The following is a 15,355-nucleotide window of genomic DNA, read 5'->3' on the forward strand; positions in this document are numbered from 1 at the left end:
CAAAAATGGCAAGATTTCTTGTCTTTTTTTTTTTTTCAGGAGCTTTGAACGTTCTGGCTTCTCTGGGTGTTGTGCTTTAATTTCTGCACCGACATTGTTAACATCTAAGAAATGCAATCTTCGTCAAACTCTGAAGCAGATCAAATGTTGCTGTCAAGTAAAATGTTATATCAGCTATTCTTCTGATACGAGGAATTTGCGTTGTTTTCCAGCCAATGTTTTGGTAAATAAAAACATCAGGAATGAAACCGGCCACACTTAAAGGCACAAAATATACAAATTTATTCAAGTGGCTATTAAATCATAAGAATGTCACACTCAAGCGAGCGCCACCAAATGACATCCAAAATTCTGTCGCAGTACATTGGGACACATGTCCCAATGCCCCTTTATCTGAAAAAAAAAGTATTTATACCCATTTCACGAAGCTTGGTTTGTTAAAATCTTTTGAACACTGCACTTTATATTTCCCATATCTTGCTTTATTGATTAGAAAAAGCTTAATTCGTCATTGGTGAAGAGCCCCTTTTTGCAAGACTCCACAGCTTCGTCAGCATTTTGTTAGTGTTGCTGACCAAAATAAAATATTTCAATAACAGAAGCTCACTAGCTCTGCCAATTTCCACCAGCAGGTTTCTAGGGGTAGAATGTATTTATCAAGACGTGTTTAATATTCAGGGACACATGTGTCCTATGTATTTTAAGGGGTTATGTGCATTGCAGGACACATTTAAATGAAGGCAATTTACGATCTGTTTGCAGCACCTGCAGCTTTTTGATGCTCCAATAAATGTCCACATGCACCAGTTGCACAGAAATATTTTACCAATGCAATAATGGTCAACAAACAAACAAACCACAATTTTTAACTATCAAACAAGAAACCAGTGCTTGAAACAGCTATTTATTGTACTACTTTGCACCTAAACCAAGGACTATCGAAATGCCACTTGTAAACATGCTGCTCATTCCGGCTTTCACGCCATTAAAAGGATGTCTAGAGTGAGCAACACTACTCAAGAAGCAAACAAGTCTAAAATTTGCACGAGAATCTGACAAACTGTCCTAAGTGACGTTTTAAGTAATGAGCAATGTTGCCAGTCCTTGCAGCCAGGCTTCAATATATTCACATAAAAATAGTGGGCATGACAAAAATCAGCGTACGATCTGTCATATCTTTACATTATTTTTTTCAAAAGCAAAACAGCTATACTGCAGACAATCTTAAATACACAAACTATGTCTTCACCTATTTTCAAAACAGTAAGCTTGTGTAAACCACACCTACAATATTTTGCAACAACACTGATGCAAACTTATGTTCAGTTTATGCAGCCAGATCCCAACAAAAAGTGTTCTGGGATCAGAATACGCAAGCTCTAAATCTTTAGGACAACCAAGAAAAAATATCTTGATTCTTTACTCTGCGTCCCCCTAGTATGAATACGATAGCACACGTGCTGACTACTAAAATATAAAGTGAAATGGGCACCACAGAGAAGCCGACCACAGCATAAGACAAAAACCAATCAATGCGATATGTGTGTTGCTCAACCATAGCAACAGGGCTTCCAAACACATAATCACATAGGAATGGCCAAACTCAACCTTCATTACACTCTAACATGCCAAATTGCATAAAATGAACATGCCTCACCCTATGGTTACTTCAATTAGAACAGCCACAGACCTCTTGTGACAAAGTCACAAAATGTGATGATTTACACGTGCACTGCCACTTAAAAAATGACTTTTTTGTGTAAACAAATACTGAAGAATAAAAAAAAATTATCTCCAAGCTCTCTGGCAAGGTACATTTAGGGCAGGTAACAGGACAAATAGTCCATTCCTCTGAATTGATGCAGAACTGCCCTCCCATTTACTGGACGTCTCACTGCTTCACAGGTTGCCTATGAATAAGCACAGCATGTTGCACAGTACATCAACGACCAAACAGAAAGGTGCAAAATCACAAGCCGTGCTACAAGAAGTATGGTGTTGTGTTCCGGGGTGGTATCACACGCTCTGAGTCTGGCACTGCATGGTATAACTTTGCGGTTCGAGTGTTAACGTCCGTGAAGGCCAAAACAGCAGCAATGTTACCACATCGGTAACAGTAATTCGGTGCTGACCAAACTGTCACAAGCTTGTCGTCAAACATGTACTTGTAGCCTGAAACCAAAAAGTAAGCACCTATCAGTTCAAAATACAGTAAACAAAGCAATATCAACAAAACTAAATAACTGGGTGCTCACCTTCGTGTACTAACTGATGTGCCCTGCATATCAGCTTCAAGTTGTTGAGGTGCATGAACTGAAACAAATGACAGGCATTGTAGAAGACACAAGGTCAAAACAGTGCTGCCAATAAGGAATGCATGTACAGCCTATGACATCAGAAATGAGACTATGCTGCTGACTCCTGGCTGCACTGTGTTGCACCCATGGTACTCCTATCGGTATAAGGATCTGCAGAGCGAGCACGAATGTTAAGATCTCTCTTCAGGGCTTTCCAGCAGTTCTGGTGCAACAGGATGCCAACCTGATGTCCCTGAATCAGCAGCTGTCATGTGGACAATGGCTTTGTTTCTTTTGGCAAAGGCTGTATTGATAGGTCACAAGCACATCTCTAAGCCACTGCATCCCGAATTCCGAGTTGTAATAAGCTAACAAACCTTATCTAGCACTGAGTATGCAAATGTATCCCAAAAGAACACTTTCTAGCACATCAACTGGCCCGAAGACTAAAAACATAAAAGTATGTATTAACCCTTTTTTACCCACATCAAGAATATTTACAGAAATTTTCAAGCCCTTTAGAAATTTACAATGTATCAGTGACTAAGCTTGACATTTAAATCTGTCACAAAATTGTACATTTAACCAAAGCGCAGAATCTGAAGTATTTAAGGGATGATGTGCACCAAGAAAACAATTGTCATAATATGGCTCCTCCTTAAGAAGACTTCCGCACATTGCATTTTTGTCTTTCCAAAAGGCAGAGTTTTCCAAAAGTGTCATAAACTTTTTCCACAGCATGTTTTAATTGCAAAATTGAGGCTGAGCAGTTTTCAGGGTGTCTATCAAGTTGATATTACCAAATTCCCAGAGTTTTCCAGGTTTTCCCTGAGTGCCTTTGCAAAACTGCCTGAGTAATACAGAACTTTTTTTTATGTCAAGACAGGATGACACCATGTCGGCTGATGCTGTCACTCTTTAGTAAGCATGCTAAAAAATTTAAAAAAAGCTACTTAATTTAGTTTGAACAGTAAGGAGTAGCATTTATTTTATTCAACATGAAATCAGAAGGGAAGGGTTAGTAAAAAGCAGAGCGAATAAAATATCTTTGAAAAAAATGGTAAAAGTAATTGAAAATCAAGTCAAACATACTCAAATACGAATATAAAAAAGATGCATACAGAAACAATTGTTTTCGAATATCCCCTTCAGTCACGAATTATGATCGACTGTCGATACATGTGTGAAACATAGGTGGTGCTTGAGACTCCACTGAGAGGAAATCAAGGTGGTAGAATGACTGAGCATTTTATGATGAGTCATTCTAATTACAGAGTAACTAAATACTTTAATATTGTGAAGTCAGTCATGCTACGGTTCTTCATAAAAAGGATTAAATCCCCCACTCGATTTACATGCACTATTGGCCTCAAGCATTTCAAGAAGAAAAAAATTTATATATATATATATATATATATATATATATATATATATATATATATATATATATATATATATTTCAAGGTTGCTAACAACATGCCCCACCTGAGTCAAGCATCACATAAAACATGGCAGTGCCTCCACCAAAGCGGTACTCTGTATTGTTACATATCACTCAGGAGCAAAACGGAAGTAATTTAGGTTATCAGAATGTTCAATTTGCCCTAAGCTTAATGTTTGTGCTCTATTCCTTGCTACCATTGCACAGAAATGGCAAAAGTAGGTCATGTCCACAAATGTGGATGCCGTGACTAAAGGGGATATGAGCTATTTTTATGAACTGATAGCAAGCTCATTGGTAAGAGGCCTGAACTTTATCACAAGTGAGATTCTCTCTCAGCAGCTGGTGCGTCAACCTCAACTGTCCTGACATACTCTCAGCCCACGCACAACACCTCAGTGTTGTGTTTCACTGCTTGAAAGAGTTTATTCTGGTTTGGATGAGGGACACCTGCATCTCGGCGTCAAGCAACACTGTTTTTTAGGCTCAAGCTCATTGAAAGAAGTGGCGGCACGCTTCCTTTCCCGTTCATTCTTCAATGCGTAGGTCCTTTCCGCTCTCGTCCTCCTTCCACCGCGCGTTCGCCCCACGGACAATTTGAAGCATTCTCTTCGTCAGTTGTACAGTCAACATCCGATTTTTCGGACTCCCTAACGTCCGTAAAATCGGGCAGTTCGAACAAATGAATGCACGTCTTTTACTGCCGTTCAGGGCTCAAATCGCCACAGGCACATCCGAAAAGGCCTACCAGTACACTTATTAGGCATATCGGTGCTTGTACTGTGACAGGAGATGGCGGGTGGACGCGCGTATAATTAAGGAATAGATGCTGCGTCCAGTGACAATTGCCCCTTCCCACGCATGTTATGCTTCACCGCAATACTTTTCCGTAAGCTTCACTGTGCAAAATTTCTCCATCGAGGCAAAGCTGACTATCGGGAACGAGCATTATGCAGTGCGCCGTGCTTTCTGAGCCTCTAAGCCAATTGCGAGGGCCACAAAGACGGAGTCGGTGCCATTGCTTACAGCGGTGAATTCTTTCAATTAAAAAGAAGGCGCCGAACGGCAATAAGCTTAATAGCGAACGTTGAAGCATCTAGGCCGAGCGTTTATCGCGGCAGCAGGGTAATAAAAAAAGCGGCAGTGGTGGCTTTGATTAATGCCGTTCCGGACCTGCGGTCACAGCAAAAAGTACGGGAAATCGATCGGCGAAGGGTTCTTGTGTCCGAAATTTCAGACATTGTTATACATTGACTCTATGGGGTACGTGGCGGTGCAGCAAAGCCTTCCGAATTATCGGGCGTCCGGAAAGTCGGTCGTTGACTGTACACTGGAAACTCCTCAAGCCGACGACACGGCGTCAAAAGACCTATTCGTTACGATCCTTCTCTGTTACGCGAACCAGCATTACCGCGACTTTCGTTCTTTCAATAAAATTACAGCTAATTTTCCGTGATAGAAGCACAAATTCCCCGAGTTTTCCCTGAATATTTCCAGACTATTCAAAATCCCTGAGGATTCCCGGTTTTCCTAGTTGGTAGACAGTTTTGAAGTCATGCTTGTCTAGCCGAAATTGCAAGTCTAACACCACTTATGAGATATCCAGCCTTAAAACGTGCTATGAAATCATAGTGTACTAGAGTAGGGGTAGTGGGTCGAGGGGGAGGCGCGGGCAATGCACGCGCGTGAAGCAGAAAATCCGGAAAATCTTTGCGGCCACGAGGCGGCACTATGGAGCCTTTCACCTGGGGTCCACCGTGCCACCGCCACACTCGCACGCTGGCCATCACCTGCACTCGTCCATGTATTTGTGTTGTTTTGTGTTTTGTGCACACATTTGTTATTTCATGTGCAGTTTTTTTCTCTGACCGATGAGGTGACATGACGAAGCCTCGTCAGAAGAACTACTGCTTCACTCCCAGTTGCATAAGTGGGTATAGCGGCGTGAAGAATGCGCCGAAGTTGTTTAATGTCCCCGAGGACGACGAAAGACGCTGTGTTTGCAATCTGAACATTCACCATGCTGATAAGCCCCTGGAGCTGTGTGTGAGCTACAGTTCAAAGAAAAGTACGTATTTCGAGACTATGTTCCTGTCATTGATGGAAAGGCAGTGCGGATACCACGTTTTCACCTCGTCTTCACTGGACGCAGTACCGACCATTCAATGTTCCGAAGTACCTGTCGAAGGTGCCAGCACGTGAAAGAGGTGTGTGTGCAAAACCTGCAGCATGTGGCTCTTCTAAGAAACCTTGCTTCAAACGGATGGGCTGGCAATTGACGTGCAGTACATGCCATTTGACTTATGGAATGTGTCTCAATCGACGGCTGTAATGATCGAAAAGACTGTCTTCATGAACTCTGGAAGAACACAAGGCGACGTTGCATGTCTGCCAGACGTAAGTTTGCCGTACGTTAATATCAGAACCACTCTCACACACAATGGAAGAATCAAAACAGACGCTGCATGACTCTTTTCATCGTGTTTTACAGCAAAGTTGTCTATGGCTAGGATCCTAGGATTTCTTCGTGGCATAACGTCGACAGAAAACTATCATCATCTATGGCTCATACCTCCGTAAGGCAGAGGCTACAAGCACTTACCAAAGGGAAGCGAACAGTGCATACATTCTCTGGAATCACGCATGCAACATACAGAACAGCATATGTTTCAATAAGAACAAGATTAAAAGAAGCATCTGAACCACGTGCATAATTGATGATAAGACACTCCTACGCCTACATGCAATGCGAAGCACGTAGCACTCCCTGCATACGTTTCCCAGTAAAGATTACTGCTGGGTTAGCTGCTGTGGCGACAGCAGCTTGACTGTTGTATACAAAGCAGGGAGTGACGTAACTACACTTTTATACGTGCAAGAAGAACCCGCCTAGCAACTGATTTGTGTTGTGACACACAGGTATAATGAAAGAGCAACATGCATACGAGGTGCGGCGAATTTCTTTTCTCTCTGGCTCACTCTTTGTAGGTGCACGAAGTAGCGACACAAGCCAATTAAGTCGCAGGCCGTTGAAACGTAATAACTAGGTAAAGTACATGTGAATGTCGCCGTGTGAATTTCAACTTACGTCACAATGGGTAATCGTTCTAGTTGTCGTTTACAGCTTCACTGTCCAACCACCTTTACAGCGTGGACTGCAGCCCATTTTTTTTTATGTGCAAATAAAGCGCTCTCTGCAGAACTAAACCTGTGTGTACACTGAATGCTTTCTTTTTGGTGCAGGTTCTGATAAGCCAATCATGCCACCGGCGCATGCTTGGACTCTCATGTACCAATGAAACCTATTGAACTTGTGTCCTCACAAGAAAAAAAGAACAAGAAAACAAAGAAATCCGTTTTTTTTCCCTCTTTATCTCTCTTCTGTATATTAGAGAACGCGGTAGATCATACTGAAACGCGTTTTTCCAGTCAGGCGAGGAGACATCCGATGTGCATGCATGCATGAAGTGTCGAGGTGAAAGGCGCAGCAGCGCCACCTGTACGTTTCTGGGAAAACTGCTTCACTGCGGAGCCTTCCCACGGCCCACTACCCCTAATATAGTACACTATATATGAAATACATCGACATTCTAGTTCAGTTGCCCAAAATCATGCCTCTATTTGGGACAATCTTAAATGGAATGCCGCAGCATTGCTTGGCAGATTTTGGGAGCAGAGAGCTCAAAAGTGGTGCAAGTCTTATGATTGTTGAGCAGACATGACTTTACTAATCCTCAGCTTCAATTTCACAGCTACATGTGCCCTGAATTTAGTAATTAAAAAGTTGTCATATTCTATGTAATTATTGAAATCTTTCTTGTCAATTTTTGCTCAGCCATGTAAGTCTATGTGCAAAATTGGGAGGGGTCTAGATATGCATATTTATTTAATGAGTATCCCATAAAGAAAGCACCTGGTGTGTGTATGAGAGAGAGTGTGTGCCACACACACACACAGACACACTAGATGTTCATTTATATTGTTAATATAATTTTTTACAGTCGGTTGTGGCACGCTGCCCAATTCTGCTTCTTGAGCTGGATTAGTCTAAAAAGCAGACATTATTTGCACGAGAAATCTAACTGAATAATCAAAAATAATTACGAACATTTTGCTAATGAACTTTTGAACAATTCTTTATAATAATAATATTTGGGGTTTTACGTGCCAAAACCACTTTCTGATTATGAGGCACGCCGTAGTGGAGGACTCCGGAAATTTTGACCACCTGGGGTTCTTTAACGTGCACCTAAATCTAAGCACACGGGTGTTTTCGCATTTCGCCCCCATCGAAATGCGGCCGCCGTGGCCGGGATTCGATCCCGCGACCTCGTGCTCAGCAGCCCAACACCATAGCCACTGAGCAACCACGGCGGATAACAATTCTTTATAGCACATATTGCAATTTACAAACTGTACGTAGCTGATGAATACGCGTCATAAATACTTAGAACGAATTCTGATGATGACACCTAAAAATTAAATTGTGGGGTTTTACGTGCCAAAACCACAATCTGATTATAAGGCACGTCGTAGAGTGGGACTCTGGAATAATTTGGACTAGCTGAGGTTGTTTAACGTTCACCTAAGCATAAGTACATGGGTGTTTTCACATTTCGCCCTCCTTGAAATGTGGCCGCTGTGGCCAAGATTCGATCCCGCGACCTTGTGTTAGCAGCCCAACACCATAGCCACTAAGCAACCATGGCAGGTCTGAAGATGACACCAGTTTCGAGATACTCATTCCCAAAGTATGTGATGAAATACTTTGCGTCATTGTTCCCCGTGTACTTGACAAAAAAATTTCACTAAAGGGTCGCCCCTCACCAGGTTTGAGCATTGAGTGCACTGCATTGATCATGCAGTGATGATTGTGTCTGCAAAATATTACACCAATGTAGGCTGCAAGAACAGCAGAAAACTTAAGAAAAGACACTGATTGCCACTTGCTTGTCCCATGCTTAGCACTTTTCCCTGTAAATATGTTGCCTAGCCAACTAGTTCAAATTCAGAATTTTGTCTCAAAAGCTTTGGATCAACATGGCAGTGCATGGCAAAGCAACAGCTCTGGTACCACACCAGATGCAACAACTCCTGAACAATCAACGTTTGCAAGCAGCAAATGATACAGGCTATCACTTTCTCTCCCCTCATATCAATAACAGACTGAATGATAAATAATTGCTGTTTCTTAGAGTGTTTGTCAATTTTTAGAGCTGACACGCTTAAAGTAGGAGGGTTTAACTGTTGCTAGTTGAAAGGACAAAAATGACTCCGTGTCTAATGCTAAGCATTGCGAGCTGGCTGATATATTTATTTATATTACCATGCTCATAAATGATATTCACAAAGCATTAAGTACGAAATTTATTATTTTTATTTTTGCATCGTGACACAAGCTTGTTTCTTAAAACCAAGCAGTGCGTCAAAAGCAAGACTCTCGGCAAGTCTAGCACTGTGTCCCCCTTTATGCATATTTCATTCCTGCATGCACAAAACTCATTTTGGCCCCTATTCTAAAACATAAGCACACAATGTAAGAGAAAAAATAGTGTCAGCTTTTGTTATGTGGCAGGTTGTAGAAATATTACAGCCAGGAGAAGAAAGGGGGTCAATCAAAACGAGTACGATAACATAAGAAGCATGAAGGCAGAAGATTTCAGGATGTTTTGAGTTGCCACTCCGAATGCTGATGACCAAGCATGATGCCTGGTCATAAACCGACAGCTGTAGCATTTGAAATAATGCAGAACAGTGTGCAGCTTTCATTACATTTTTTGGCTCCAGACACCAGCGCCAGCGCCAGCGACTAAAAGTGTGTTGTCCACAAATACTTCAACAGATGTATAACTTTAGAGGTAATAAAAATTGTGTCAATTCCACCATGCCTTACACACACAGGAAACTGAGAAAGGCGAGTTTGGCATTTAACTGTGATTAGTACCTTCTTTCTCGGCCACTAACTATACTATCGATCACATGAACACTGAAGAGTTCCGGAAAGATAAGCTACTAATGTTTAATAGAGTTACTGCTTCCCTTAATTGTTCCTTTAAGGGAGGCTCAACAAAGTACAGTCTTAATCACACTTGTCCAAAGCCTTTGAATGCTGTGCTCCTGATTGCAATGGCAATGCTAATGAATAACTGCACACTTGAAACAGCTGTTTACAAAATATGCACTGGCATGTGGACTGCGCTTCTCTGTTACAGAAAGCTATCTTGAGCCCACAAGGTGGTAAATATTGTTGCCACTGCACTCTGAAAAGCACCATTTGTGAAAATATGTGGCCCGGCAACATGTTTCCAATACAAGCTTTTCTGAAAACCACAGACATTTGGACACCATGTAGAGAAAGCAGCTTTGCATTCTCAAAACTTCACAAGTAGACAATTTGTAGCTTCAAAAATAGTCATGTACTCCTCCATACTATGGTACAAAGAGGTTATTTGAAATCTATTGCACACAAACAACTCTTACCTCATGGGTAACCTTGGCACCAAAAAGCCAGCCAGCCCCCCGTGGACTTACTGACCAAGTCTCCACGTCTTCAGGGTCAGACCAAACAAGATGTATGTGCAGATAAGGATTGCAACGGCTTGCAAAGCTTGAAAGCTTACTGTACACTACACCAAAAACAATTTAACATGACTTGGGAGTTAATGCACATTCTTTGTAATATTGGATGGAACATGACACACATCTAATGCAAATGGCCTGCTGGATTTTTTTGTGCAGAAGTTCATTTTTGTTCCTTGAAAAATGGTTCCGTCTAGTGTAATAAATAAGCATTTACCCGCTGAAGTAGTTATCACAGAGACCATCCAAGCTTAAGTTGCTGCTCCACACCAAATTATGCCTATCCTGGACAGCAAGCTAGCTTCTACGATGCTGAAAACAGAGTGCTTTCAGCTTGACTCAAGTCACATTGCTGTGCCAGTGAACATTATCACATCCATTGTATGGCTGCAATTTTTGCTAGACACTTGAAAGCTAAAAACCAGGTGTGCAATCTGGCTTGATGGCAGAAAACCATGCTTATGAAGACAGGAAAGCACAACGAGAAGGCCATCACAGTAGTTGCACAATCCTGCACAGAACTGTCCTTAATTTCTTAAGTTTAATTCATGAATGTAACTGCAAAGCTTTACTCAAATTAGCTCATGCTATAAGCGAGCAACATGCTTACAGAAGGGCATTAATTTCGAATGTGAAGACCCATTACAATTGTATTTCTTAGGTACCTAAAATTAAATACTTTATGCCCAAACATCTGACCTCTAGGAAGATTATTTTAACTGCTGAAAGTATTTAATTTCTGCAACAAGCAAGTGTGTGTGCAAGCTTGGTGTAAATATACATAACTACAATAAAAAGCCTAAAGCTCTGCTCTTTAGACGGCATTCACATGGGCAAGCCCTCGATGAAGAGGGATTCATGATGTCATGAGCTGTCACACTGCTCCCTCGCTGATGCGGCCTGTGCGGGGACTGAGGGATGTCAATGCTGGTAGAATGTTTTAGCAGCCTACAGACATCTTCAATGAAAACACTCTGGGTTTCACCATAATGCCCTCTGAGCTGTGATAATTATGCATGATTGCTTGCCGAAACACATTGCAGAAGCTGCAGCTAATGCCTGTGTGCTCTTGCAGTGCTGTCAAGTGATAACCACTCCTTGCTGCGAAGCAAGAAATTTCTCTCCTGATTGAATATTGCTTTACTTTGCTGTTATTTTGTATCTAATATGCAAAAAATGGTCTGTGCCTTTTAGGTGACGAGCACAAGTTATCTTATCCGGGCATCTGTGCCACGGAGTAAGACATCTAGGAGGGGAAACTCCCGCCAGCGCGAGCGAGCGCGGGCGACCAGATAAGGTCACAATTATTGTATGCGCCGACGGGGCCGTATACAGTGGCGGCGCCATGCGACGCGTCGGAGAAGCCGCAGCGAAAAAAAAAAAAAATGCAGCGCCTGGGCAGGCGGCTCCGGCGCACTCTCAACGGCGGTAATTTCTTTCCAGGCCGCCAGCATGACAACGGCTCCGCGGGCTTGTGACTTTTTCTGGTCGCCGCAAACACTGGAGTTTCCACTCCTAAATGTTTCTTGCTCCGTGATCTGTGCACACCCCTTTCCATGTCAGAGTTAATTTCCGTTGACTTCTTTTTGCCTTTCAAGAGATAATTCACAATTATGAAGCCCCTTAGTGCCAGTCACAATTTATGTACAGAAGTTGGTTTCACCAAAATTTCATAGCTTTTAGTTTCATCCGAGGGGTGGCATGAGAAAGTTTACAAGTCAGTGTTGCTCAGATGATGAACGTCTCAAGTTCAACCACAGCTCACTGGAGCACAAAGCTTTCGTGGATCTTGAGTGATATCTACATTCAAGAACTTCTTGTAAATTCTGATTCACAGTTGATAAGATAACTCACACTAATTTTTACGACCTGCTAATTACCCCAATTAAAATTAACAATTAGCATAACCCTTTTTGATTTGCTAATATGACCAAGAAATTTTGTGAAATGTTGAGCAACATTTGGCCAATAAATGCAACTATGTCTGATAACATGTTACTTCAGCGTAAATTGAATTTGATTCGCATTGGGAAAACCCCCCAGGCACGGTAAGTGGAAATGCCTGATACGCTCGGCCCTCATAGGGTTAATGGCAAAAACCTAATTAGTCCAGCATGCACGCTCCGGTAAAATGTGGACAACCAATGTTTCTTACCTTAACTTGATAAAGGATTTTTGTGCTTTCTTCCCTCTTTTTTTTTTGTTTTCCAAGTTCATCTCGAAGCTCTTTTTGACTTGTAATGTTCACAAACGTTTTGATAGCACCCACCTACCACCATCTATAAAACACGCTCCTGCCATAAAACATTTGGTAGTTTGCACTTTTGTACCTGCATTTGAGTCAATTCTTTTTTTCCATGTAAAGCACAGTGCAAAGTAACTATTAAGATAGCTTTTGTATGAGCCCCAATTATTAAACCACCATAAAACAACTTCTTATAGCTGGGCAATCACAGCTGTCGAATTCTTTTATAATTAATGTATCATTCAATATTTCTTCATAAAAATATGACACAGTGTCATTTTCACAGAAGTAAAAAGGATATCACAGAAGGCACCCTTATGGGGAATCTCCTGATTCCTCTCAATTGTTCGTACTTGATCTAGTGTTTTGATCTGAGGTGACAATCCACCATGGACACAGAGTACTTGCTCGTCAATTATCTGAAATAGAATTTCAAAATTCACAATCGTCACCATCATCGTCATCATCATCCTATTTTATGTCCACTGCAGGACAAAGGCCACTCCCCGCGATCTCCAATTAACCCTATCCTGCGCCAGCCAATTACAACTAGCAGCCGCAAATTTCCTAATTTCGTCGCACCACCTAGTCTTCTGTCGTCCTCTCCTGCGCTTTCCTTCTCTTGGTAACCATTCTGTCACCCTAATGGTCCAACGGTTATTTACTCTACACATTACATTACCTGCCCAGTGCCATTTTTTTCTCTTCATGTCAATTAGAATGTCGTCTATACCCGTTTGCTCTCTGATACAAACCGCTCTCTTTCTGTCTCTTAAAGTTATGCCTAGCATTCTTCGTTCCATCGCTCTTTGCGCAGTCCTTAATTTGTTCTCAAGTTTCTTTGTCAGTCTCCAAGTCTCTGCCCCATACGTCATCACCGGTAAAATGCACTGATTGTACACCTTCCTTTTCAATGATAACGGTAAGCTACCAGTCAGGAGCTCACGATGTCTGCCTTATGCGATCCAACCCATTTTTATTCTTCTGTAAATATCCTTCTCATGGTCAGGGTTCCCTGTGATTAGTTGACCTAAGTAAATGTACTCCTTCACAGACTCTAGAGGCTCACTAGCGATCCTGAATTCTTGTTCCCTGGCCCGGTTATTCATCATTATCTTTGTCTTCTGCATATTAATCTTCATCCCCACTCTTACACTCTCCTTGTTAAGGTCTTCAATAATTTGTTCTAACTCGTCCGCAGTATTGTTGAATAGAACAATGTCATCGGCAAACCGAAAGTTGCTGAGGTATTCGCCGTCGATCCTTACTCCTAAACCTTCCCAGTTTAATAGCTTGAATACTTCTTCCAAGCACGCAATACAATATACTAACACATCCGGACTACTGTTTCTCAGCTTTAAAGGTCAAAATACACATTAAAGAAAAATGAATGGGGTACTTACAGCAGCCACGGTCAGGAGGTCAAACACTTTGCAGCAGTATTTCCAGGCATTTGCATTTCCATACTTAGTTTGGCATTCATCTACAATATAAAAATTAAAATGATCTTGTAAACATATTTAGCCCAACATTAGTGACAAACAAGACAGAGAGAAAGTTTAAATCTGAACAGATTATCCCAGCGATAGGCCTGGCTTGCTACTCCAGGTAAGATGTTAAGGGGTGAAAGAAAGGCAGAGATAAAAATTATGCAGATACCATGAACTGTGGGAATCGATGTAAGGGAAGCATTCCGTGCTGGATGTTTTGATTGATGATAACTAGCGGTGATGTTGACGGCTAAAGCTTAATTTCTTCAACATTTAGTCTAACACGAGAGTGGTGAGCTTATGTTAAACGTTACCTTGCGTGCACCACTGCTGTTTGTCTGCGTAGTACACAGAACACACAGGGAGAGTTGTTTGCTTGAGGCGTAGTTGTGCGCCATATTTTATAACCTCTGAGAGGATTGAACGTTGTCATTTCCTCACATGGGAGATCGCATTGTGGCAGAAATATTAAACTGGAATTGGATTATGGGGCTGTACGTGCCAAAGCCACACTCAGATTATGAGGCACGCCGTAGTGGCGGACTCAGGATTAATTTTGACACCATGATGTTCTTTAACGTGTCTCAAAATCTAAGTGCACGTGCATTTTCTATTTCGCCCTCGTCGAAATGCGGCTGCCGCGGTTGGGATTAAATCCACGGCCTCTAGCAATGCTAGAGCCGCAAAGCTAATGTGGCAGGCACACAAGTGTTGATTTGACGGTCGATTACTTCCATAGTGTTGCCTGGACCCTGCAGTGCGCTTTAATGCAGCTCTGCTTCTGCACGCCCTGCGTAGTTTGTCCGCTTGACATGTTTGCATGGTGTTTATTTTTCAGAAATAGCAGCAACGTACTGTACCCTATCTTGAACTGAAGCTTATCCAGTTTCCCCGCAACTGCAGTCGTAAGTAGTGGGGTTTGCTTGCCTTCTCACATCACCTCCCCCCCTCCCCCTCCCTTGTATGGGAACTGCCTCTTCTCCCTTCTCCCTACAGTTCTATATATGTTCCCCCTGGACTCTCACCTTAGTATAAAGGAAAGCGCTGCAGCTTCTGCAATGCTTCTAAGGGGAGTCACGGATAATTACATCTGTCCAGAGGCTAATGTGGTGACAGGCAGGGAGCTCCAGAGGGCATTTTGCACATTCAACGCGGTGAGCCAAAAACAAGTTTCTAGCATTGCCTTTCCTTTCTGACTCGCTCCGGTAATGTATGCACACACTGTGGCCCCCCCCAATGCGGTGTGCCTGACACCAGCAGCCACAGCAGCAGCAGCAGTGGGAAAGTTGAAGGAAGAGGCAAA

General features: G+C 42.2%; 1 protein-coding gene across 3 annotated transcripts in view; it reads right to left on the minus strand.

Moving 5' to 3' along the window:
- Positions 1–243: 243 nt before the first annotated feature.
- Positions 244–15,355, minus strand: part of PpV (Protein phosphatase V) — a 34,019-nt gene continuing 18,907 nt past the window's right edge. For all 3 annotated transcript variants that reach the window (XM_075691905.1, XM_075691915.1, XM_075691896.1), the window contains exons 6-10: positions 13,966–14,045; positions 12,862–12,981; positions 10,219–10,308; positions 2,256–2,313; positions 244–2,172 (exon numbers count right to left, since the gene is read on the minus strand). In XM_075691905.1, coding sequence (XP_075548020.1) covers positions 1,982–2,172; positions 2,256–2,313; positions 10,219–10,308; positions 12,862–12,981; positions 13,966–14,045 — 539 coding nt within the window. In that variant the 3' untranslated portion in view covers positions 244–1,981. The remainder of the gene's footprint in view (positions 2,173–2,255; positions 2,314–10,218; positions 10,309–12,861; positions 12,982–13,965; positions 14,046–15,355) is intronic.

This window comes from Dermacentor variabilis, chromosome 1 (genome assembly GCF_050947875.1).
Source record: "Dermacentor variabilis isolate Ectoservices chromosome 1, ASM5094787v1, whole genome shotgun sequence".
Lineage (NCBI taxonomy): Eukaryota > Metazoa > Arthropoda > Arachnida > Ixodida > Ixodidae > Dermacentor > Dermacentor variabilis.